Raw genomic sequence first — 23,718 nt, forward strand, 5'->3', positions numbered from 1 at the left:
TTAATGTAGTGTATTACGCTGATTGATTTTCTTATGTTGAACCACCCTTGAATTCCTGGAATAAATTCCACTTGGTCATGGTATACTATCTTAATTCCTATTAGGTTCACTTTGCTAGCATTTCATTAAGGATTTTTGTGTCTATATTCATGAAGGATATTGGTCTAGAATGTTCTTTTCTTTTTTTTTTTTTTTTTGAGATGGAGTCTAGCTCTGTCACCAAAGCTGGAGTGCAGTGGCACGATCTTGGCTAACTGCAACCTCTGTCTTCCTGAGTTCAAGCAATTCTCCTGCCTCAGCGTCCTGAGTAGCTTAGACTACAGGCGCAGGCCACCATTCCCGGTTAAATTTTTTTGTATTTTAGTAGAGACCGGGTTTCACCGTATTGCCCAGGCTGATCGCAAACTCCTGAGCTCAGGCAATCCGCTCACCTCGGCCTCCCAAAGTGCTGGGATTACAGGCGTGAGCTACCACGTCTGGCCTAGAATTTTTTTCTTTTTCTTTTTCCTTTTTCTTTTTTTTTTTTTTTTTTTTTGACAGAATTTCACTCCGTTGCCCAGGCTGGAGTGCAGTGGTACAATCTTAGCTCACTGCAAACTCTGCCTCCCGGGTTCAAGTGATTCTCCTGCCTCAGCCTCCAAAGTAGCTGGGATTACAGGTGCCCACCATCATGCCTAGCTAATTTTTGTATTTTTAGTAGAGACAGGGGTACACCATGTTAGCCAGGCTGGTCTCGAACTCCTGATCTTAGGTGATCCACCTGCCTCGGTCTCCCAAAGTGCTGGGATTCAGGTGTGAGCCACATATCCGGCCTGGTTTAGAGTTTTCCTGTAATATCTTTGGTTTTGGTATCAGGGCAATGCTGGCCTCATAGAATGAGTCAGAAAGTCCTAACTGTCCTCTCCCACTTTTCGGAAGACTTTGTGAAGGATTTGTGTTAATTCTTTGATTGGTAGAATTCACCAGTGAAAACATCTAGTACTGGGCTTTTCTTTCTGGGAAGTTTTAAAATTACTAATTCAATGTATTTACTAAGTACATTCAGATTTTTTTAAGTCAGTTTCAGTAGTCTATCATTCTTAGAATTTGTCCATTTTATCTAGGTTATCCAATTTATTGGCATATAATTATTCATAGTATTCTCTTATAATTCTTTTTATTTCAGTAAGATCAGTAGTACTGCCCCCTCTTTCTGATTTTGGTTGTGTCTTTTTTTCTCTTTCTTTTTCTTTTTGAGGCAGTCTTGCTCTGTCACTCAGGCTGGAGTGCAATGGCACTATCTCAGTTCACTGCAACCTCCACCTCCTGGGTTCAAGCGATTCTCCTGCCTCAGCCTCCCAAGTAGCTGGGATTATAGGCATGCACCACCACGCCTGACTAGGTTGTGTCTTTTTTCCTGGTCAGTCTAGCCAAAAGTTTGCCAATTTTGTTAAATGTTTTCAAAGAACCAAATTTCAATTTTGGTGTTTTCCTCTATTGTTTTTCTATTTTCTATTTGATTTACCTCTACTTTAATCTTTATTATTCTCTTCCTTCTGCTAGCATTGGGTTTAGTTTGTTCTTTTCCTAGTTCTTTACTTTCTAAATATAGGCTGCTGATTTGAGATCTTTCTTCTTTTTTAATGTAAGCATTTATAGCTATAAATTTCCCTCTTAGCTCTGCTTTTGCTACGTTCCATAAGTTTTGGTATGTCATGTTTTCATTCTCATTTCTCTCTAAGCTTTCTGATTTCCCTTGTGATTTCTTCTTTGACCCATTGGTTGTTTAAGAATGTGTTGTTTGAAGCCGGATGCAGTGGCTTACGCCTGTAATTCCACACTTTGGGACGCCAAGGTGGGAGGACCACCTGAGGTCAGGAGTTGGAGACCAGTTTGGCCAAAAGTGGTGAAACCCTGTTCTGCCCTTTAATTGGAGTGTTTAATACATTTATGTTTAATGTAATTACTGATAAGGTAGGGTCTATAGCTGCCATTTTGCTATTTTCTATTTGTCTAATTAATGTGTTTTGTGTTCCCTTATTCCCCATTACACTCTTCTTTTATGTTAAATGAGCATTTTGTGGTGTAGTATTTTAATTCACTTGTTGTTTCTTTTAATACATTCTTTCAAGTTATTTTCTTAGTGGTTGCCTGAGGTACAATTAACATCTTAATTTATAATTATTGAATCTAGATTAACACCAACTTCATTATAATAGTAACAAAAAAATTTGTTTTTACATAGCTCCATCCCCTCTCCACTCTTTTGTTCTGTTATTGTTGTACAAATTGCATCTTTATACATTTATGCCCATCAATGCAAATTTATAATTATTGCTTTATGCAGTTGTCTTTTCTTTTTGAGATAGAATCTCGCTTTGTCACCCAGGCTGGAGTGCAGTGGTGTGATCTCGGCTCACTGCAACCTCTGCCTCCTGGGCTCAACCAATTCTCCTGCCTCAGCTTCCGGAGTAGCAGGGATTACAGGCGTGTGCCGCCACACCCAGCTAATTTTTGTATTTTTTAGTAGAGACAGGGTTTCACCATGTTGGTCAGGCTGGTCTCGAATTCCTGACTTGGTGATCTGTCCACCTCGGCCTCCCAAAGTGTTGGGATTACAGGAGTGAGCCACCGCGCCCAGCCTATAGTTGTCTTTTTTTTTTTTTTTTTTATACTTTAAGTTCTAGGGTACATGTGCACAACGTGCAGGTTTGTTACATATGTATACACGTGCCATGTTGGTGTGCTGCACCCATTAACTCATCATTTACATTAGGTATATCTCCTAATCCTATCCCTCCCCGCCCCCCTGCCCACAATAGGACCCAGTGTGTGATGATCCCCTTCCTGTGTCCAAGTGATCTCATTGTTCAGTTCCCACTTATGAGTGAGAACATGCAGTATTTGGTTTTCTGTTCTTGCAACAGTTTGCTGAGAATGATGGTTTCCAGCTGCATCCATGTCTCTACAAAGGACACGAACTCATCCTTTTTTATGGCTGCATAGTATTCCATGGTGTATATGTGCCACATTTTCTTAATCCAGTCTGTTACTGATGGACATTTGGGTTGATTCCAAGTCTTTGCTATTGTGAATAGTGCTGCAATAAACATACGTGTGCATGTGTCTTTATAGCAGCATGACTTATAATCCTTTGGGTATATCCCCAGTAATGGGATGGCTGGGTCAAATGGTATTTCTAGTTCTAGATCCTTGAGGAATCGCCACACTGTTTTCCACAACGGTTGAACTAGTTTACAGTCCCACCAACAGTGTAAAAGTGTTCCTATTTCTCCACATCCTCTTCAGCACCTGTTGTTTCCTGATTTTTTAATGATTGCCATTCTAACTGGAGTGAGATGGTATCTCATTATAGTTTTGATTTGCATTTCTCTGATGGCAAGTGATGATAAGCATTTTTTCATGTGCCTGTTGGCTGTATGAATGTCTTCTTTTGATAAGTGTCTGTTCATATCCTTTGCCCACTTTTTGATGGGGTTGTTTTTTTCTTGTAAATTTGATTGAGTTCTTTATAGGTTCTGGATATTAGCCCTTTGTCAGATGAGTAGATTGCAAAAATTCTCTCCCATTCTGTAGGTTGCCTGTTCACTCTGATGGTAGTTTCTTTTGCTGTGCAGAAGCTCTTTAGTTTAATTAGATCCCATTTGTCAATTCTGGCTTTTGTTGCCGTTGCTTTTGGTGTTTTAGACATGAAGTCCTTGCCCATGCCTATGTCCTGAATGGTATTACCTAGGTTTTCTTCTAGGGTTTTTATGGCTTTAGGTCTAACATTTAAGACTCTAATCCATCTTGAATTAATTTTCATATAAAGAGTGAGGAAAGGATCCAGTTTCAGCTTTCTACTTATGGCTAGCCAATTTTCCCAGCACCATTTATTAAATAGAGAATCTTTTCCTCATTTCTTGTTTTTGTCAGGTTTGTCAATGATCAGATGGCTGTAGATGTGTGGTATTATTTCTGAGGGCTCTGTTCTGTTCCATTGGTCTATATCTCTATTTTGGTACCAGTACCATGTTGTTTTAGTTAGTGTAGCCTTGTAGTATAGCTTGAAGTCAGGTAGCGTGATGCCTCCAGCTTTGTTTTTTTGGCTTAGGATTGTCTTGGCAATGCGGGGTCTTTTTTGGTTCCATATAAACTTTAAAGCAGTTTTTTTCCAATTCTGTGAAGAAAGTCATTGGTAGCTTAATGGGGATGGCATTGAATCCATAAATTACCTTGGGCAGTATGGCCATTTTCACAATATTGACTCTTCCTATCCATGAGCATGGTATGTTCTTCCATTTGTTTGTGTCCTCTTTGATTTCACTGAGCAGTGGTTTATAGTTCTCCTTGAAAAGGTCCTTTACATCCCTTGTAAGTTGGATTCCTAGGTATTTTATTCTCTTTGAAGCTATTGTGAATGGGAGTTCATTCTACAGTTGTCTTTTAAATCAGATAGAAGAAGAAAAGACTTATAAACAAAAAAATGCACTTACACTTTTATAATTACACACACAGCTACCTTTAACAGTGCCCTTTATTTCTTCAAGTAGATTTGAGTTACCATCTAGTATCCTTTCACTCTGGCCTAAAGGACTGCCGTTAGTATTTTTTTGTAGAGCAGATCTACTAGTGTCAAATTGTCAGTTTTTGTTTATTTGGAATGTCTTAGTTTTGCCTTCATTTTTGAAGGATAGCTTTGTCAGATATAGGATTCTTGGCTGACAGTCTTTTTCTTTCAGCACTTTGAATGTGTCCATCCCTCTGCCTTCTGGCATCCATAGATTCTGATGAGAATTCAGTTGTAAATTTTATTGAGGATTCCTTGTACATCTCGAATCTCTTCTCTCTTGCTGCTTTCAAAATTGTCTGTCTTTAGTTGGTTTTCAACAGTTTATGATATTTCTAGGTGTGAATTTCTCTGTTTATCCTACTTGGAGTTTAGGTTTTTAAAAATTGTATGTTATTTCTCTCCCCAAATTTCCAAATATCAGCAAGTCAGGATGACTACTTCCAAGTATATCCTAAATCCTTCCACTATTTTTTCTGTCTCCCCTGCTACTTCCCTAGTCCAAGCCATCATGACCTCTTAACACGATTAGTACAGTAACCTCCTTACGAGTCTCTCTACTTCCCTTTACAATGCTCTACAGTTTATTCTCCATCCACCAGGAAGAGTAGTGGACTAACAATGTTAATCACATTATCACATTCCTCTGCTTAAAACTTCCAGACTTCCCATTTCACTGAGATGTCAACACAGGCTCTTTGTGATCTGACCCTACAATCTCTTCATCCCATCCACCCCTCCCCTCTCTAGTGAATGCAGCCACCCTGGCTATTTCTTCTCTTGAACATCCAAGCTCAGCTGTACTCACACTTCCTGTTCCCTTTGTCTGTGGGGTTCTGCCCACGATTGGTTCCCTCTCTTCAATTAGGTCCCAGCTTAAATGTGACCCCAGAAAGTAGTTCCGCAGTTACTCCATATCACATCACCAGCGTTTTTCTTGTTTATATATTTGCCTTCTATCCGCACTTCCCACTGAAATTAATCTCCATTTAAAAGGAGAACTTTGCTATGTTGCTCACCATTGCATCTTGAGTGCCTGGAATAGTTGCTGACACAAAGTAGGTGCCCCAAATATTTGTTGATAGAATAAATTATAACATCTGTGCTCAAAAGGAAGTCATCTTTTCTTTCTGAGAGCTTCTGTATAAGGAGAGCTGATGTCAAAGCCCCCAGAGGCTGGGCAGGATCTTGGTCTGCCTTTCCTATTGGTGGAGACGTGGTCCCAGGCTGCCTTTGATTTAGCTGCATTTTATTACTTTTCAATTCATTAATCATTGATCATTTGGCTACAGTTTCCATGACAACCCTTAACCAACCTGAATATTCCATCATCTAGGACAATCTCTACCCCACCCTTCTTGGAGAACCCAGTTTGCTATCAGTATTTTTCCAGCCTTGCACAAAGGATAAGAGTTTTGAGGCCGAGCGTGGTGGCTCACGCCTGTAATCCCAGCACTTTGGGAGTCCATGGCGGGCGGATCACGAGGTCAGAAGATCGAGATCATCCTGGCTAACACAGTGAAACCCCGTCTCTACTAAAAATATAAAAAATTAGCTGGGCATGGCAGCGGGTGCCTGTAGTCCCAGCTACTCGGGAGGCTGAGGCAGGAGAATGGCATGAACCTGGGAGGCAAGGTTGCAATGAGCCAAGATCGCGCCACTGCACTCCAGCCTGGGCAACAGAGTGAGACTCCGTCTCAAAAAAAAAAAAGTCTTGAGTGGGGGAAACTGAGGCCACAGGTCTCCTTCACATGGGAGGATCAAGGCATAAGGAACTTGCTGGATTGCATAAATGATTCTTGTTTCTGCTTGTATGTCAGGAGGACCAAACTGCCAACAGGAGGACCAGTCAGTGTGTAGCTATGATACGGAGAGCTGGTTCTCCCATCTTCGGGTCAGATCAGCAAGGAACATTTTGATCCCCTGTTGTGGGCTCAGAGCTTTTCCAGTTGCAGGGAGGAAGTTATCTGGTTCAGCAGGGTTTCCAAAGCCCTGATGCAAAGCGATGCTCTTTGGGGAGGCTGCGCCTGGGAAGCGAGTTGGGCCGGCTCAGCGCCTGGCATGCATATGAAATGAGGAAACCCCTCAGCACCTTTCAGGGGGAGATCTGAGTAGCTGGTGTTTCCAGCATGAAGGGGATTCAACACAAACTGCTCTCCACCAGGTCTCAGCACTTTTGAGTTTCAAAGGTCCCTGAGCAGGATATCTGGCCTCATTTCATGCTCTACCCAACACCAGTGGTTTTCAGTTCTTGCCAAGTTATACTTCACAACATCAAAAATAGACTCCAGGAACCTCCGTGACCTCCCGGTCTTGGTTTCGGAGGTTATGGCTTCCATTTCAGCCTTGGTATCAAGTACATCTGGCGCACGGTGTCAGTTGGCTCCAAGATTAGGCTCTGCTCCGTGATAGAGCAGAAATATAATAGCAGAGTATAATAGAAATTGACATTGCTACTTGGAAAAAGGACAAACTAAGTTACATTCTGCAGCTACCAAGACAGAGTAAAGCTACAAAAGTGGAAAGAGGTGGTGGTGGGGCAAGGGGGAATCTAATGCTTGTGGAGGGGGAAAGACCGTCAACACACCTGCCAGGGCCAGGTGGGCACAGAGAGGCCGATCTGGGAGGACACAATGGCACTGGGCGCCTTGGAGTGAGCAGTGGAAGGGACAGAGCCCTTGGAGCCATGGGCCAGCTTTGAGCCCAGCTCCATCCTCTACCGGCTGCATGATCCCAAAATAGCTTTAATTGTTGTGTATTCACCTGTAAAATGGGATTAGCTCATTCCGGGAGGATTCAATGAGATGATGTCTAAAGAACAACTACAGAGTAGACGCTAAGGGGGTACCACACCTGGAAGGCGGCTGCAGTTCTTCTAGCTAAGCTGGCTCTCCTGGTTGAGAAGACAGGGGTGGGCTGGGGACAAGAAGCCTGGGCAGAGCCTGCCAGGCAGCCACAGCCTGAGCCAGGCATTGAAATAGGATGGACGGCCGGACCACACCCTCCTCTAACCATCCTCAGCACCCCCAAACCCACCAGATGTAGGCTCCGGCAAACCAGAGCCATCATCCTTCTGCCAGAAGTTGCAAAGCCCTACCCCTTCCCACCTTCACCCCCAGAACATGAGGAAGACAAACACAGAAGCATCTTTCAGTGCACTTTAATCAAAATTCCGTCATCAGAAGAGTTCTCGTAGCATACAATGTCAGGATGGGCATGTCGACTTGATCCTACAAATGGAATATCCACAGATTTGCACTTCAAACATGTATGAAAAATAAAATATATAATATTTAGCTTTATAAATTTCCCCACTTTGTCACTTTATCTTTAAAATAAATGACTACCCCTGTCCAATACAGTGAGTAGCTTGGAGTCACTCAGTCAGTCTCCAGGCAAATGATCTCTGTTTTCTTGAGGAGTTCTGTAGGGAAATAGTTGATGAAGACAGTCCACTGCTTACAAGAATCAACATGAATTTAAAACAAGCACACTCTTCACAGTGGGCGGAACATCAGAAAAGGGGAGGCTTCTTCTAATGGCTGTTCTTTTCTGTTGGAAAAAAAAAAAAAAAAATCCTCCAAACCACACCGGATGGTTGTAAAAAGCTGCAATGGAACCTTTGGCACCAGATGAGAAGAGAGGCCTTTTAATGCCATAGCTAGTGATGATTCAGTCAAAGCATCGGTCTAAGGAAGAGATGATGGGGGAAGGGGCTGGAGGTCACAGTCCTTCTCCTTTCTGAGCCCCGCCCCCCCATGCCCCCTTTCCAGAGACACAGACAGCCCCTCTGCTTTGGGGAGGGCAGGGCTTTGTCTGGGCAGGCTGGGCGTTCTTCAGATGGGAAGATTCACAATGTATGGAACACAAAGGGAGAGGCCGTTTTGCAGATCAGGGGGTAGCCGCTTGCTGAGAGCTTAGTCACCAGCAGGGACGCACTCAATGCACAAGGGACACGGCCACTCCAGCGGGATGGCTGCACAGCCGTGAAAGGGGACAGACAGAAGGGGTGCACGGGACACCAAGGAACTGGAGGGCAACAGGGCTCAGGCTGCGATAGCTTTACATGGGCTCTGAAGAGGGGCTGCTGGAACTGCCTCCACTTGTAGCAGGAGGGCAGAGATCCGCCCACTCGTGGCTTGGGGCATCTTCCCAGGGGACCCCGGCACTACTTCAAACAGCAACAGAATCTTGGTAGGGAACAAATCAGCCAGTGATAGACACTGCCCTAGCCCCGGTCTTAGAGATTCCTGGGGAATGAGCTCAGAGACCCTGAGCCCAGACTGGCAAGAGTTTAAGTGGGGGAGTCAATGGCCCTGAACTTCCATGGCAACAGCCTGATCCCGGCCTCCTGGACAGAGAAGGCGGCTACAAGTCAAGGAGACGCTCCTCGCACGTCTCCACGGGCCACTTGGAGGCCCCCCCGAAGACATCGACGTTATTGTCCACCCACGGGATGATGTTGCCCGGCATGTTTGTGGAGCAGTTGGCGATGTTGACAATTTCTTGTGCGCGAAGGACGCGGTCCCATATGTTGAACTGGCTGAGCTCCCCGACAAACGCCTGAGTGGCATCAAACCTACCCCCCACGGTGTCCTGAGGAATGGGAACAAGACAGCTGCGTCAGGGCCGGTTCACAAGTCCCCCTGCACACGGGGTACAGACAGGAAATTTGGGCATTTCTCTGATGCCCCCCCAGCTCTGACCAACACTACCTGTTTCTGCAGGTTCCGAAGCTCCCAGGCATGTCAGAACTGGCCTTTTAATGGGGAGGTGGCATTGCTCAAATCTCCCCATTTTACACAGGGGAAACTGAGGCTGGTAAGGGGAGACATTGCTCAAAGTCCCAAAGCTAGGATCATAGCCAGGTCTCATGACTCCTAGTCCCTCCCAGAGGAGATGTAGTAGGGGAAATTGAGGGAGGAGTGGGCCAAGGAGGAACCAGACTCAAAGCCCCCCAGTGCACCTGGCATCTACTCCCCACTGTCCATCATCAAAAACCCACACACAGACTGAAATGCCAACGCTTATCTCTCCTAGACCAGACAGCCAGCTTAGCCATTCCCTCCCCTAGATGGTAAGTTTCTTGAGGGCGCTTTGAGGTGCCACCCTTTCCTCCCTGTCTCCCACATGGGCTGAGCACCCACCATGGATTACCTAAGTGCCCCTTGCTGGGTATCAGGGTTGAGACCCTGAGCAGGTACTCCTGGAAGACACCAGCCCCACAATCCTGAGTCAGTACCATGAGCACTCCAGGAGACTCCCTCACTCAGCCTCCTCCCAGACAGAAGCTGGAGCCTGTGTCACAAGATGACCCATGACCACAGGGACACTCTCACCCCTCTGTGCCAGGTTCTATTTGGAATCTGTTTGAACCACACCCACCTGGTCCCTGCCATGCAGGCCATGTCCCCATGCCCAAACTCTTAACCACAGGACAGCAAGGGCCAGGCTGCTGGGGTTCTCACTCCCCCAACCTGGCTGTCAGGACACCGTGGCCAGGTCTGTGGGGCCAACAGCTGGGGCCAGGAGCAGGAACAGCTGCAGGCCTGGCCTCGTGCGGCTCGGTTAGCCCCTCCTTGCACCATTCCTGGAAGGGTGCACGGCCACCCTGCACCCACCTGCACCCACCTGCACCCACCCTGCGCCCACCTGTGTCCACCCGCACCCACCTTGCACCCACCTGCACCTGCTCTGCACCTGCCCTGTGCCCACCTGCACCCACCTGCTCTTGCCCAAGGATCAGCACTCCCCCAGGCTTGATAGGGTGCCAGGGAGCCAGGTTCTCCCCAGTGCCCAGCTTCTCTCCATCCTGGAACGCCTCCCACATGCCATCCCGTGTCGTCCAGGTGACACAGATGTGGTGCCACTTGCCATCACTGACAAACAGGGGCAGCTGCGCAACCTGCGGGCAGCAATGTGCAGGTAAGGACCTGCTGGGCCCATGCCCTCGGGGTTCCCCAGGGCAGGAAACAGGAAGGACACACCACAATCCCCCTGGGCCACACTGCTCCTCCTGTCACCTGGGGTCATACCTGGGGAGAACATGAAAGGGGGCAGCCTCGGTGGAAACCCTGACCCCAGAGCAGCCCTCACATTAATGGGATACCTTTGGTGTCTGGCGTGGCTGATGACCAAGCAGGTGTGAGGGTCAACACCCCCACACTGGCCCCGAGCTCTCCATGCCAGAGAACCTCGGGAAGTCAGGGCTCCACTGGGCCAGTCTCCTTGGAAAACAGACCAGAGATCCTCATTTCTCACGCCAAGTCCCAAACCTCCGTGGTGGCACGCAGGGATCTGTCTGTGTGCTGGGGGTGTGCCCTGTCCTCCCTGCACAGCGGCACGTGTGTGAGTATCTGTGTGGGCAGGGAGCTCACAGACAGCACGAGGAATGGGGGGAGGACGCTGCCACCGGCCGGATCCCTGGCGGTCCTGCAAGCACTTTCCATGCAGGCTCGCCTATGAACCAGCCTGTGAACCACCGCACTGTTGCTGCTGGTCTCCTAGCAACCTGAAGCCTCCCTCCCAGGAATTTGATGTTTACAAGCCGTCCAAACCCAGAGGACAACAAGGCTCTCAGCCCCACTGTGTCCTAGGATGTTATTTAGAACAATTAACTCCTGGTTCAGGCAACGGGGTCTATCTAGGAGGAGCCCAGCAGGCTGATGCCACAGCATTTCTTAAACTTCGACAAACTCCACCCAGGGCAGATCAGTGAAGATAGAGTGAGGGACTGAACTGCCCCTGCCTCCACCAGGTGTGGTCCGGGTGGCAGGGAGTTTGCATAGTCACTCAAATGCCCAAATCAGGCCAAGTTCTGAGAATGCTCTTTTTGTTATATGAAGTCTGCCGTTAGAATGAAAGTTTGGAAGCAGGGCTGTGAGAGGTACCCAGGAGGCCCAAAGTGGACTGTTTGTTTTGTTTTTTAAGAGACAGGGTATCACTCTGTCACCCAGGCTGGAGTACAGTGGTGCGATCATAGCTCACTGCAGCCTCGACATCCTGGGCTCAAACTCATCCTTCTGCCACAGCTTCCCGAGTAGCTGGAACTACAGGTGCACACCACCACACCTAGCTAACTTTTTAAGTTTTTGTAGAGAAGGGGTCTTGCTATGTTGCCCAGGCTGCTCTCGAACTCCTGGGCTCAAGTGATCCTCCTGCCTCAGCCTCCCAACGCACTGGGATTACAGGCATGAGCTCCCATGCCCGGCTCTTGGAGCAGATCTCTTGAGAAGACCGCTCCTGAATGCCAAAACCAAGCAGTCTATTAAGAAGGGGCATTTGCTCTGGAAAGGGCGATACTAAGGGTACATATACCAGGTCAGCAGTGGCCATGGGCTGGGGCTGGGATCAGAGCTAACTATGAAGGGGTATAAGGGGGTTTTGGGGGGCAATGGAACTGTTTTATATTTTTTCATCCTGGTGGTGGTTACACAACTGTGTGCCTTTGTTAAAACTTCCTGAATTGTACACTAAAATGGGTACATTTTGCTGTAGGTAAATCATATCTCTAGAAACCTGATCCCCACCAAAATATGCTCGTGAGGAATGTCTTACACTGAGACACACACGCCCCCTTAATCAGTGTGGACCTGGGGAACAGCCCTCACTGACCGGCCTGAGGTCCTCTCTCAATCCAGGCCGCACACGGAGACCTGCTCCTTCTGCCCTTCCACACACGGCCTAGGTGCCTGGACCTTCTGCTGCTTCGTGGTTGGACTCACAGCTCAGACCCCCACAAGCTGCAGCTGCCCCTCCCTGCCCCGCTCCTGCAAGCCACCCAGCATGTACAAAGCTATCCCCACCTCCAGGAGGACAGCCCCGCAGTCCCATGTCTGGGCCCCTTTGGTGTGGCGAGGACCGCCGGGGTGGGGACTGTGGCTCCCTCTACCGCGCGATGGGTTCCGGGGAGGGTGGCGGTGCAGGCGGGCCTCACCTTGTCATTGATGAGCAGCTCGATGGGGTTGTTGCCCCACTCGATCAGCACGATCTCGTTGGCCTGCCCCGGCACCGCGTAGGAGAAGGGGGTGCCAATGCCCGGCGAGGCGCTGGACCGCAGCCACAGGCAGATGGTGAACGCATACAGCTCGGGCAGTGTCTTCTTGATCTTGCCGTATAGGTAGTTTGTGCGGAGCGGGAGGGACACCTTGAACGCATCTGGTGACTTAAAGGCGCTGTTGCCTGGAGGTGGGGAGGAAGAGAGGCCAGTAGCGTGTTAGGCCACCCCCTCGCCCCACCCACCAGCACTGCCCAGAGCCACGTCTTGCTAGATCTTCAAGCAGGTTCCTCACACAGCCTTGCTGGACCCTCCAGCAAGTGACCAAAGTCTGCTCCACACCAGCCACTGATAAAAGGCTGAAGTCCAGCAGGATTCAGGACACAAGGAGTCCTTGTCCTTAGGGAGCTTACATTCGGGAGGGGAAGGTGACATGAAACCAGCAGCAGGTATGTGAGGGAAGGCCAGGCAGTGGCTCCGGCTAAGACGGGGAGTGGCCAGGGGAGGGAAGGCAGAGGATGCAGGGAAGGCCCGGAAAGACCTACAGAAGAGAACCCCAGATACAGGTGACAGCAAGTACGGGACCCCGGGACACCCAGGAGAGCGAGGAAAAGGAAGATTTGGTGGGCACTGCGTGGGGCACGTTAGAGAACTTAGCTCCGTCTTTTAGGACAGGAAAAGAGGCCTCTTGAAACCTAGAAGAAAAAATGTTCTTGGATGGGTGTGGTGGCTCACACCTATATAATACCAGCATTTTGGGAGGCCGAGGCTGGAGGATTGCTTGCGGCCAAGAGTTCGAGACCAGCCTGTGCAACATAGCAAGACTCCGTCTCTACAAAAAATTAAAAAATTAGCCAAGTGCAGTGGCTCATGCCTATAATCCCAGTGCTTTGGGAAGCTGAGGTGGGAGGACTGCTTGAGCCCAGGAGTTCGAGAATAGCCTGGGCAACACGGCAAGACCTCATCTCTATAAAAAATATATAAATTAGCTGGGCAGAGTGGCACACACCTGTGGTTCCACCTACTCGGGAGGCTGAGGTAGGGATCACTTGAGCCCAGGAGGTCCAGGCTGTAGTGAGCTATGATTGCATCACTGCGCTCCCGCCTGGGTGACAGAGGCTCTGCTCAAAAAAAAAAAAAAAAAAAAAGAAAGAAAGAAAGAAAGAAAGAAAGAAAGAAAGAAAAGAAAAAGCTCTGGTTCTTTCTAGTTAATACTCTCTTTTCACAAGTCATATTCGATGACTAGAAAGCTTGAGGAAGGAGCAGAAGAAAGGTAGATTTAATTTTCTTGTGTTAAGCCAGAAACTGCTTCCTTAGCCATATCTTATCACTTATTTCCTTGAAATCTTGGCAGGATCTAGGAACTCTGGACTTGGGCTTAGAAGAAAGAAGTCTTACAGGGATCCAGGAACCCAAAGAACACTTGTCGAGTGAGTGAGTCTGTGTCACTCCTCACAGGAAAGAATTACCACTGCCGAGGCGAAGGAGTCAGACTCCCGGGTCTTGACTCCACAACTTAACTCAGAAGTGGCTTTTTGGTCTAAATCCCTGACGAAAAGCACTTTGCTCTTTTCCTCCTCAAGAGAAGATTGAGTTTATTGATCGTTTCCCGTCGTCTGGAGCCAGTGGAAGGCAGGGGAACCGAACCACAGGGTGTCTCTCCTCATTTAGGGGAACACACCTGGCCAGAGCCTTGGCACTTCCAGACCTTCCTGGAATTGGTGAGAATCCACCGGCCACCCCTATGTCGTTGGCGCTTCTAAAATCCTTGAAAACAAACTCTAGAATGGGTTTACATAATTTCCAATGCAGCCATGGTTGAAGTTCAAAATTAAGTAAACCACAGCAGCAGCCCTTATCCAGGCATCACAGATTCCAAAGTTTGTAGGACACCGTTTGATTGTGCCAGCTGTCATGGCAAAGGCTGCCCTCTTATTTGAGAACCTGACGCTGCCGTTGAAGGAATCTAAACGCCCTTCACTCATTCAACAAGTGTTGGTTAAGCATCCACAAGGGCTCAGACAGTCTTTGAGGCAATCAGAGACAGGCGGGCTCTCTGAAGCCAGAACTGCCTGTGTCACTGTGGAGTTAAATCAGTCCCTTCTGCAGAACATGAGCCAGGATAAACCTTTCTCCACCACAATCCCCCAAACTCATTTTCCCTCAGAGTAAGTAATACACATGAAAGGCTCTCAGGGGCCGCAGTTCACATCTATCTAAGGAGGGTTTCTGCAAAGGAGCACAGCAGAACCCACTATCCCCTTTCTAACTTCTCTGGAACAGGCAGTGTGTACATTCTAGAATCTGGGCTTCACGTGTTGCGTGTACTCACATCTGCCAGTGGTGGTCTCCTGATTGCTCCTGACCTCCTAAGGATGGGCACCTCTCGATGCCACTGCAGAGCTGCTGGGCACCTGGCAAGGGCTGGGGAAGATCTGCTCACCCAAGAAGCCAAGGGGCCAGGCCAGAGTGAAAGCTGGGACTAGTCCCTCATTAGGCTGAAAAGCAAAACTGAGAGAGAGAACCAGAATGTCCCTACTCTCCCATTTTTGCAGGTTGCATAGTTGAGGCTCGGAGGTTCAGCGAAGTGAGGTGACGTATCCAAGGTCACACAGCTAGTGAATGATAGGCCAGGGGCCAGAAGTCTCTCTTTCCAAGACACGTAGCCACTCGTACTTAATCTTCAAGTGGCAAATGACCATGTTCTTAATGAAGGCATCATTGTCTAATAAAGAGAAATGGCTGCTATACTTGTAGGAGGGCAGCCTTGCCAATCTGATACGACTGTGTGGGTAATACTGTCAGCTTGGTGACAACAGATAGGTTTAATTAGAGCTGGGAGAGCCAAGGGGCAGAGGAGGGGGTCTGTACCCTGAGAGCCAGTGCCTTTTATTTAAATAAAACAGCTTGGTGGTTTGGAGGAAACTTGGTTAAAACCAATTAAGGAATTAAAAGGCCTGACCAATAAATCAAACACTGCAGGTGGCAGAAAGGTTCAGCAGGGGGTGGGCAGCCTGGGGCTAGAAGAGAGGCAGCTTTGGTTTTCTCAGCAGCAACGTTTCTTTCAACACTGAGCCAAGCGGTGCCTGGACAGCTGGCCCGGACTCTGGAGGCCCTTGCAGAGGAGCAGGTCTTGCAGCACAGAAAAGCAAGCAACCCTGGGCCCCGGGCGGCAGGGGCGTCCATATGCCAGGGGTCAGGTGTTTGCTCGGGGCTCCAAAGAGCCTCGACCCAGCAGGGCTGAGGCCTACACACCGCTCCAGGCTGCAGCCTCCATCACCCCTCTGGGGGCTCCACCAACTTCACTCCCAGCTCTGCAATCTGCTGGCGACGTGAACGCAGGCATCACTTCAGCTCTCTGACGAGTCCCTCGTCTGAACTAATACCTACCTTGCAGGGTCGTGCCAGGGGTTACAGAATGCCAAGTGTGGAACTCACAGTTGAGCATCTGGTCCCCAAGGGGTGGAGGCTGATGGACCAAAGGCCAGAGTCTCCCCACCAAGGCCCCCTGCCTGTCATGAGGTTGAGGTCTAGCTACTTGGAATTCAGCTGGATGTGTCTAAGAAACTTGGCCTCGTTTCCAATCACAGTACATTTGGGGGACTGGGCATTTACACATCTCTCTACAATTGTCAAAAACAAGACAAATATAAACTCAGAATTGCCCAGAAGATAAACTGGTCTGCAGATGATCACTTTCCTTAAAGCACATCCCAGAGCTGAGTTGGTGGAGCTTACAGAAGGATTCTAGATTTCCCATGGCAGGATGAAGAGAGACTGAGCTGCCTCTCTGGGGTGCATAAATGGCCAGCAGGGTTTTTGCCCTCGTAGAGGTGAGCTTCCCCTCTGTGCCAGACGAGCTCTGAGGGCTTTCTGGGAAACTAAAGGATCAAGAGTCAGGCTGGCGGGGCCTGAGTCCGGACTGTTTCTTTCTGGCTGGTAATGGACAGGCTGGGGACGAAAGGGACAGTCACGAAGTGGCAGCTTCTGGGTGGCCAAAGCTGTGATGATTGCTTACCTTAGGAGTAAGCCCAGTGAAATGACATCGGCCTTGAGTCAGAGAAAGAGAAGGAGGAGGTGCAGGTTGATGTGACTGTCACTGTTTACCAGCTAGTGGCCCAGGCCCCACTTTGGGCCCCTCTCCCCAAAAGATACATGTCCCGCTGAGAACGGATTGTTTTTCTCATCTACGAAACGGGTATACCAGGAGTCTGAGCTCCCGCCTGGCACGACTAAGGCTCTGGCTCAGGATTCTGTTTACCCAACCCCTTGTGGCAACTTGGCCACTGTGCAGAGGGAGATTTACAGCCATCAAAGTCTTTCACAGAGCCCTCCTCTCATTCCACAGCTCCCTTTCGAGAGACGAACTACCTTTAGTGTGCCAGCTCCAAAGCCCTGGCCGTCCTGAGGATCCACTGTGGCTCAGGCGGGGTCCACGGAGCCACGCTCACCTGTGCCTAGATGCTCCCTCCTCCTGTCATGGGAGGAGGGCCACAGCGGCGACTGCTTTACCTTCAGGGATGGCTCCTGAGGCCACCCAGCAACAGAGGGGAGACAGAGAGGAAGATGTTTTGGAAACTCAAGAATCTAACAGGTAAGCCATACTCACCTTTTTCTGAGAAGGGCAAGGAAGAAAAGATGGGTTTTTCTGGAGGAAGAGACTAGGAAAGGGATGAAAGAGACCTGTGGCTTGTGGATGCTGGCTGTAAAATGGAACAGTAACTTCAGCCCCTTCTCCATCTGCACCACCTCGGCCAAGGTCATTGGATGTTCTGCTATTGGGCATCCTCCTATCAGTGCATGGAACGGAGTCACGGGGAAGTGGCTTCATCAGGTTAGTGCCTCTGGGAAAATGCCAGTCCTATAAACACCCACTACGGGCAAACCTACAACTTCACACCCAAGCCACCCAGCGGTTTGGGGGTTGATGATGCGATCTGAATTATCCCCTGATCCCTCCCTCTCTGTCTCCTGTAGGAGAAACTTACTCACCACAGTGTGAGCAGAGAAGAGAAAGATATGCAGAGTCTGCTGCCAGGACTAGTTAAGAAGGGACTGAAATGCCCCTGTAGTTGCTTATCGAAGTTGGTCCTGGGCACATTCACTTTTCCCTGGATAATGCCGGTGGGGCTGGGGGCTGGCAGCTCATTCCTGAGATGACCATGCTCAGTTACCTTTATTATTTGCTTACACACCCAGGAACTAGGCCCATGTGGTGTCACAATCCCTGCTGTCCATCAACTGGAATCACATGTCTGACCACAAGTGGTGAAAATCAGGCCACTCCCAGACAGAGAAACAGGCCAGGCACACACCTCGCTCCAGCTCGGTGACCCTCTGCAGCAGCGTGTTCAGGGTGCTCTCGGTCTTCTGCCGGTGAGCAGACGTCTCATTGTGCAGCAGGGACTTCTCGTCCTCCAGCTCTGCCACCTTGCGCAGAAGCTGTCTCTCCAGCTCCCCCAGCCGCCGCTGGAGCACTTCGCGGAAGTCGCCGGGCAGCCCAGCATTGGACACGTTTGCTCTGAGCTGGTGCTTTCAGCCACCGGGGAGAAGGGAGGAGCACAGAAAGAGTCAAAAAGAAATTGTGAAATGTGGCTGTGATGGCCCGACCACATAGGGAGAAGCTTCCAAAACTAAGAACTGAATTGTGCCACTGGCAGTCAGGGGAGCATCTCACTGATGCTTTTTTGGTATGGAAAAGATTTCAAAGTCAGACAAGAATTACTTTGCTGCAATATTTGAAACTTGTGAATCTAATTTTCCCTTCTCAAAAAGCCGTTTTTCTCCTCTTACTAAAAAGTCAACATTCTAACCAACACCTATAATTCTATGCTGGGTAGATACCAAAACGCAGCTCTAGGATTTTCTCCTTTTTTAAGAGTAAATCGATGGTTACACAAAGCCAAGGAGCTTTCACCTACAAATGAAAACAGCCCCCAAGTTCCGGTCTGGCACGAAGGTAAATAACTATGCATGCAGAGATGTTTCTGGAAAATGACAGATCTAAAACATTGCTATTCTGAACTCCAGCAATCTTTGTTTTTAATGCTGTTTCTAAATCCTCACTTCCTATTTCTTTTTCTCCTCTACCATCATGTGGTTCTGGAGGCTGTGGCAGGCTGCCTGCCCATAAGTTCATGGCAAGCTACTTACCCTTCTCCACAAAGTGTTCCAAATTGTGAAATGCACATAATGGGATCTGCCTCGTGCCATTCATTGTTCCAAGGATTAAAAAACTAAATAATGTGCCTGACTTATTTAGTGCTCCAGAAATGTTAGCTGTTAGCAATCACAATGAATCAGGGGATATACAGATGCTGGAAATACTGTATTCAGCTCTCACACCAAAAGAAACCCTCGAGTCATTTTTGCAATAATTACCACCTGTAATTTAAACCTCGTTTTGCTGAGAAGTATTTTCACAAAGGCTATTAGCAGCAATGTCCACACTTCTTAAAAAGGGTGGAGCCTAAAGATTAAAAATAATTGAAGATTTTTCTCTCAAAGTTCCAAACTGCACGCATCTTCCCTCCGTGGAGGGAGAGAGAGAGAAGGGAATAAGGTCCCCTCCCCTGAAGGGACCAATCCGGAAGAGCACCTTAATGTGACCCAACTCGTAGGCAGGGGAGTCTTGGAAGTTAACCAGAGGTTACCTCTAATGCGCGCTCTGGGGTCTCCGGTGACCCCCTGCGCTCGCCTCCCTGCAACCCCCACCCCCGGCCTTCCGCCCCCTCTAGTCCAGCCTGACCTGATTTATAGAAAGAAACACCAGATATCCGGGGCAGCTGACCCCCCGCGGCAGCCTCGCAGCAACCCGCACGGCCTGCGGCAGCGCATCCCAGCTCGCAGAGATTTGGACATTTGCAAGAGGATAGAAGCTACCGCGTCCCCGGGTATTTGGCGCCCGCGGCTTGGCCGTCTGGGTTCGCCAGTCCGGACCTCGGGAAGTGCTCCGCGGATCCTGCCGGCAATCCCGGCGCGCGGGGGTGGAATTTAAACGTTTCCTTCCAGCAAGAGCAGCGGTGTGGGAAGGGATACCACGCAGCGGAGTTCCCGAGCTGGATCCAGACCCCCGCCTTTCACCTTCAAGTCCAGCTCACCCCACGGACGATCACACCCTCCCTAGGGCCAGGACCCCTTTCCCCATCCTCCCGAGTCTTCCGCCCCCGACTCGGGAGCGTCCCCATTCCAGGTCCCCCGCACTCCCCGTGGGCCGCTACCTCGAGGCTCTCCAGGCGGTCCTTGAGGGTCTGCAGCGAACGGCTGAGCTGCTCCACGACGTGGCCGGGGTCCCGCGGTAGGTCGCCCATAGTGTCCTTGCCTGTGGCCCCTGTGCCGCGCGCCTTGCCGCCCGCCAGCCCCTCGCAGCGCGCTAGCTTGCCCGTGAGCTCGCGGATGGCCTCGCGCTGCGCGCCCAGCGTCTCTTTCTGCTGCACGACGGTCTCGCGCAGCTGCAGCACAGCGGCCCGCAGCTCCTCCTCGGGACTCAGCGCGCCGCCCTGCATGGGCATCGCGGGCAGCGGGCAGCCGGCGTGCACCGCCTCCGGGGGCAGTGCAGTGCACACGAAGCGGCGGCCGGGCGCCGGGCTGTCCTGGGCCCCGGTGGCCACGGCGAGAGCCACGCTGGCGGCCAGGAACGCCAGCATCCCGCTGCCACCGCCGCGCTCAGTCCCGCAAGGGCAGGCGGGCGCCGTCGGGGCGCTCCGCGGGAGACGCCTTAGCGGCTGCCAGTAGCCGCGCTGTTGTCTCGAGGGTCGCGTGCACCACCGGGCCGACGTCTCCTGCCGTCTTACAAACGCACCCTCCGCGCTCTGGGCGCTCTGGCCCTGCCCGGCCCGCGCGCCCTTTCTTAAGCTGGGGGGCGGAGGGGGCCGGCGCGTGGGGCGCGCGCCACGAGCTCTGATTGGCTCGGCCGGGTGCGCGTCACGCAGTGGGCGGGGCGGGGCGGGGGCGCTTCCCGTTGCGCGCCTGGCGGCCGGGCGGGCGCGTGGGCCGGAGCCTGAGGCAAGAGCGCGAGGTCCGGCGCCCCACCTCAGGAAAGGAGACCTGAGATGGAAGACGACCTTGGGGCTCTCGAGTGCCTCGGCTGGCTTTGCCCGGGCGCCCCTCGAACCCACCCGAGGACGCGGGCATCACAGGCTGAGGAGAAAGTGGGAACCCTTAGGTGCCCGGTGCCACTTCCTCAGGGTGGCTTCCGGCGAGGCACTGGGCCTCTCTGTGCGTTCTCCGCCTCAGGGAGGCGTTTTCTCCAGCAGGAGCAGCCCACCAGGCGGGACTCGAACCCCTACTGCCATCGCGAGCCACCCCCGCGGCAGGCGTGGGCCACCTCGTCAAGGCCCGGCCACCTCACTCTCGAGGCGGGAAGGAGCCGCACGACGGCCGCCTCCGGATGCAACGGTCCCCGGGACGCGCTCCATGGCCCCGCCTCCATCCCCCGCGCCGACTCGGAAAACGCTCGGGAAGAATCCCCGGGGCCTCGGGGACCGGGACCAGGACCAGGCGCCGGACGCTGACGGGAAGGAGGGGACACCCGGAGTTGGGGACAAAGTCACAAGGCCACTCTCAGAGTCCTCGCGCGCGTGTTCATCGACTGCCCCCTGGGCGGTGACCTTATTCAGCAAGACCTGAGCTCAGGGGGCGGGGTGACATCTAACTGGAGTCATGGCGATGGAGCCACGTGGTCAAACAGTGCCCGGTCCTTGTAACCAGGGGGTCCGCAGTGTCACCACTTCCTCAAAGTGAGGCCACTGCCCTCAGCTTCTTGGAGACAGTAGATATGAGCAGAAACCCCCAAAAGTCAGGAGCAAATTTGTTTCAGAATCTCTCCAAATCTGTGGCTTAAAACAAGTTCGGAGGGATTTTGGTGCACAGCTACAGACTGAGCTGGTTTACTGCACATTTATAAATGGAAATCTTTATTTCTTTTCCTTTCCATGTTTTTAAGAAATCCTGTTGCAAGGTCATTAATCACGTTATCCATTATACCAGAAACAAATGGATTTGTCACTTGTGCGCAGAAGCCGAGGTTGATTCTGAAAGCAAATTGTATCAAAATAAATGAAATTATTATGATAATATAAACTAGACTGCAGTGATTAATCTCTAGAAACCAAATTCTGACCCGCTTTGCACATTAAACAATAGCTTCTGTTATGTAAATAGTTGTGGGGTTTTCAAGGACATTATTGCTAAATTACAAGAAAAGTTCTATTCATGAAAATCTCTTCGTGGATAAAAATGAGAGACAGGAACCTGGTCTACAAGGTATCCAAAGCAGAGGACGATGGAAGTAATGATGGTCCAGGTAAGAATATTCATTAGCAGAAAAAGGTATGAATGGGAGATTTGGGGTGAGTAATGGGCTTATGTTTCTGTTAGCCTGCATCCCCAGGAGGTGTCAGTTTCACCTTGTAAGTATGACCTTGACTGGACTCATTCTTCCCACATCCTTTTTCAGCTGGATGAAAACTTGAAAAAGTTCAAATAAACCTACATATGCACAAATTACAATAATGAAGGCAACAGGGTTGCAAAGCGCTTTATGCCTTGTTACATTTCAGATGATTCATAAGGCACCAAATCCAGACGTTTTCAAAATTATTCAGATAACGATGTGACTTTTCCATTTTCACTCATAGCTTTGATGTTCCTCTTTACTTGTAGACCTAGTGGCCCTTAATTGGATGTGACAATAGAGTATTATCATTCCTATATTGTTCCATATATCCTTTCTTGACACACAGACTGATATATTCATATTTGCAACTACTTGAAATAGAAGCTTGTTCCTTTAATAATTAAACAAAATCAAGTGTATTTCCAGAATTCTAATTTCCTCCTGAACAAAGAAAGCAGTGTACAAGAGTAAAAATAGCATATATCCCAATATAATTACTCCTAAACATCTTAAAAGAGATTCCAGTATGAGAAGTGATCAGTGAAACTGCCAAAGCTCAAATGGAAAGACCCAGACATTTGAAATGTTATCTTCTTTGGAGGCAGTATAATTAGAGGCTTAGTTAACAGAGTACATGCTATTTACAGTTTTATCTTCTTGGTGCAATGAAAAGCCTGCTGGCTTAGGAATGAGGGATCCAGTGCTAATTCTAACTCTGTCACTAGCTAATTGGTTTGGGGCAAGTCATTTCTCCTCTCTGGACTTCAGTTTCCTTGCATATAAGATAAGGGCGAGGGTGGGGGGCCAAGCACAGTGGCTCATGCCTGTAATCCCAAAACTTTGGGAAGCCGAGGCGGGCAGGTCACAAGGTCAAGAGATCGAGACCATCCTGGCCAACATGGTGAAACCCTGTCTCTGCTAAAAATACAAAAATTAACTGGGCGTGGTGGCGCCCGCCTATAGTCCCAGCTACTTGGGAGGCTGAGGCAGAAGAATCGCTTGAGCCCGGGAGGCAGAGATTGCAGTGAGCCGAGATCGCGCCACTGCACTCCAGCCTGGCGACAGACAGTGACTCTGTCTCGAATAATAATAATGATAATAATAATAATTTTGAAAAGATAAGGGGATTAGGCTCAACTGTCTAAAGGTGCTTCAACTGTGCTCAAGAGTTTGGTAGTTTGGAAAAGAAGGAATCACTGTTGGTGTGAGGAACATTTCAGAAACTTGTTTTTTCTGTGTGTTTTATGAACCACCTGTAGCCAAAGGTGAATGTGGAAAGGCAGGGTCGTTGTGTAGTACAGCAGGTAAACCTTCATACACGGAGATGCTGTAGCTGTGGCTAAAACCTGCTCTCGACGACATGAAAGCTCATACTGGATTTACTCACAGCACAACAACTTTGTCTACCTGAAAGATCCTGCATGTATGACTCATGCTACCCATGAGGATGGTTATGTGAGTGGCAGAGACCAGGGCCCACAGATTTTCCTCCACTTGAAAAGTCGTGCAGATCTGCAGCAGTGAATCAGCTCCACCTAATCTCTTAGTGTAACTGATGCTGCAGCATAGTAACCACCCACTCATTCACTATGTCGGCTGGTCCCAGGTCAGCTGTGAGCCCAGTATGGACTTAAACCGTGTGCTGGGAATCCTGATGAGCTCATTCCGCCTCCATTTTATTGCCCCATCTGTTTGGTTCTCTTGTTCTTCTCACATGCATTTTTATCTTGGTCTTCTGGGAAATGTGCTAATTTCCACCATGGTGTGAGAGGATCC

At 49.6% G+C, this 23,718-nt stretch overlaps 1 protein-coding gene across 1 annotated transcript; it reads right to left on the minus strand.

Annotated features, from left to right (window-relative positions):
- Positions 1 to 7,693: 7,693 nt before the first annotated feature.
- Positions 7,694 to 20,372, minus strand: NPTX2 (neuronal pentraxin 2). Its single transcript, XM_010388436.2, has 5 exons — positions 19,766 to 20,372; positions 17,861 to 18,077; positions 12,486 to 12,730; positions 10,275 to 10,454; positions 7,694 to 9,145 (listed from the first exon to the last, which is right to left on the minus strand). Exons 1-5 carry the CDS (start codon positions 20,189 to 20,191, stop codon positions 8,918 to 8,920), a joined length of 1,296 nt encoding a protein of 431 aa, XP_010386738.1. The 5' UTR covers positions 20,192 to 20,372; the 3' UTR covers positions 7,694 to 8,917.
- Positions 20,373 to 23,718: the final 3,346 nt, after the last annotated feature.

The sequence above is a fragment of the Rhinopithecus roxellana genome, chromosome 6 (assembly GCF_007565055.1).
Source record: "Rhinopithecus roxellana isolate Shanxi Qingling chromosome 6, ASM756505v1, whole genome shotgun sequence".
Taxonomy (NCBI): domain Eukaryota; kingdom Metazoa; phylum Chordata; class Mammalia; order Primates; family Cercopithecidae; genus Rhinopithecus; species Rhinopithecus roxellana.

Bases quoted from the DNA above. Each gene is read 5' to 3' on its own strand.
- NPTX2 (XM_010388436.2), bottom strand. From the start codon at position 20,191: ATGCTGGCGTTCCTGGCCGCCAGCGTGGCTCTCGCCGTGGCCACCGGG. The intron at 18,078-19,765 runs GTAGCGGCCCAC...GGTGGCTGAAAG, and splicing joins ACCGCCTGGAGAGCCTCGAG to CACCAGCTCAGAGCAAACGT. The intron at 9,146-10,274 runs GTGGGTGCAGGT...CCCATTCCTCAG, and splicing joins TGATCCTTGGGCAAGAGCAG to GACACCGTGGGGGGTAGGTT.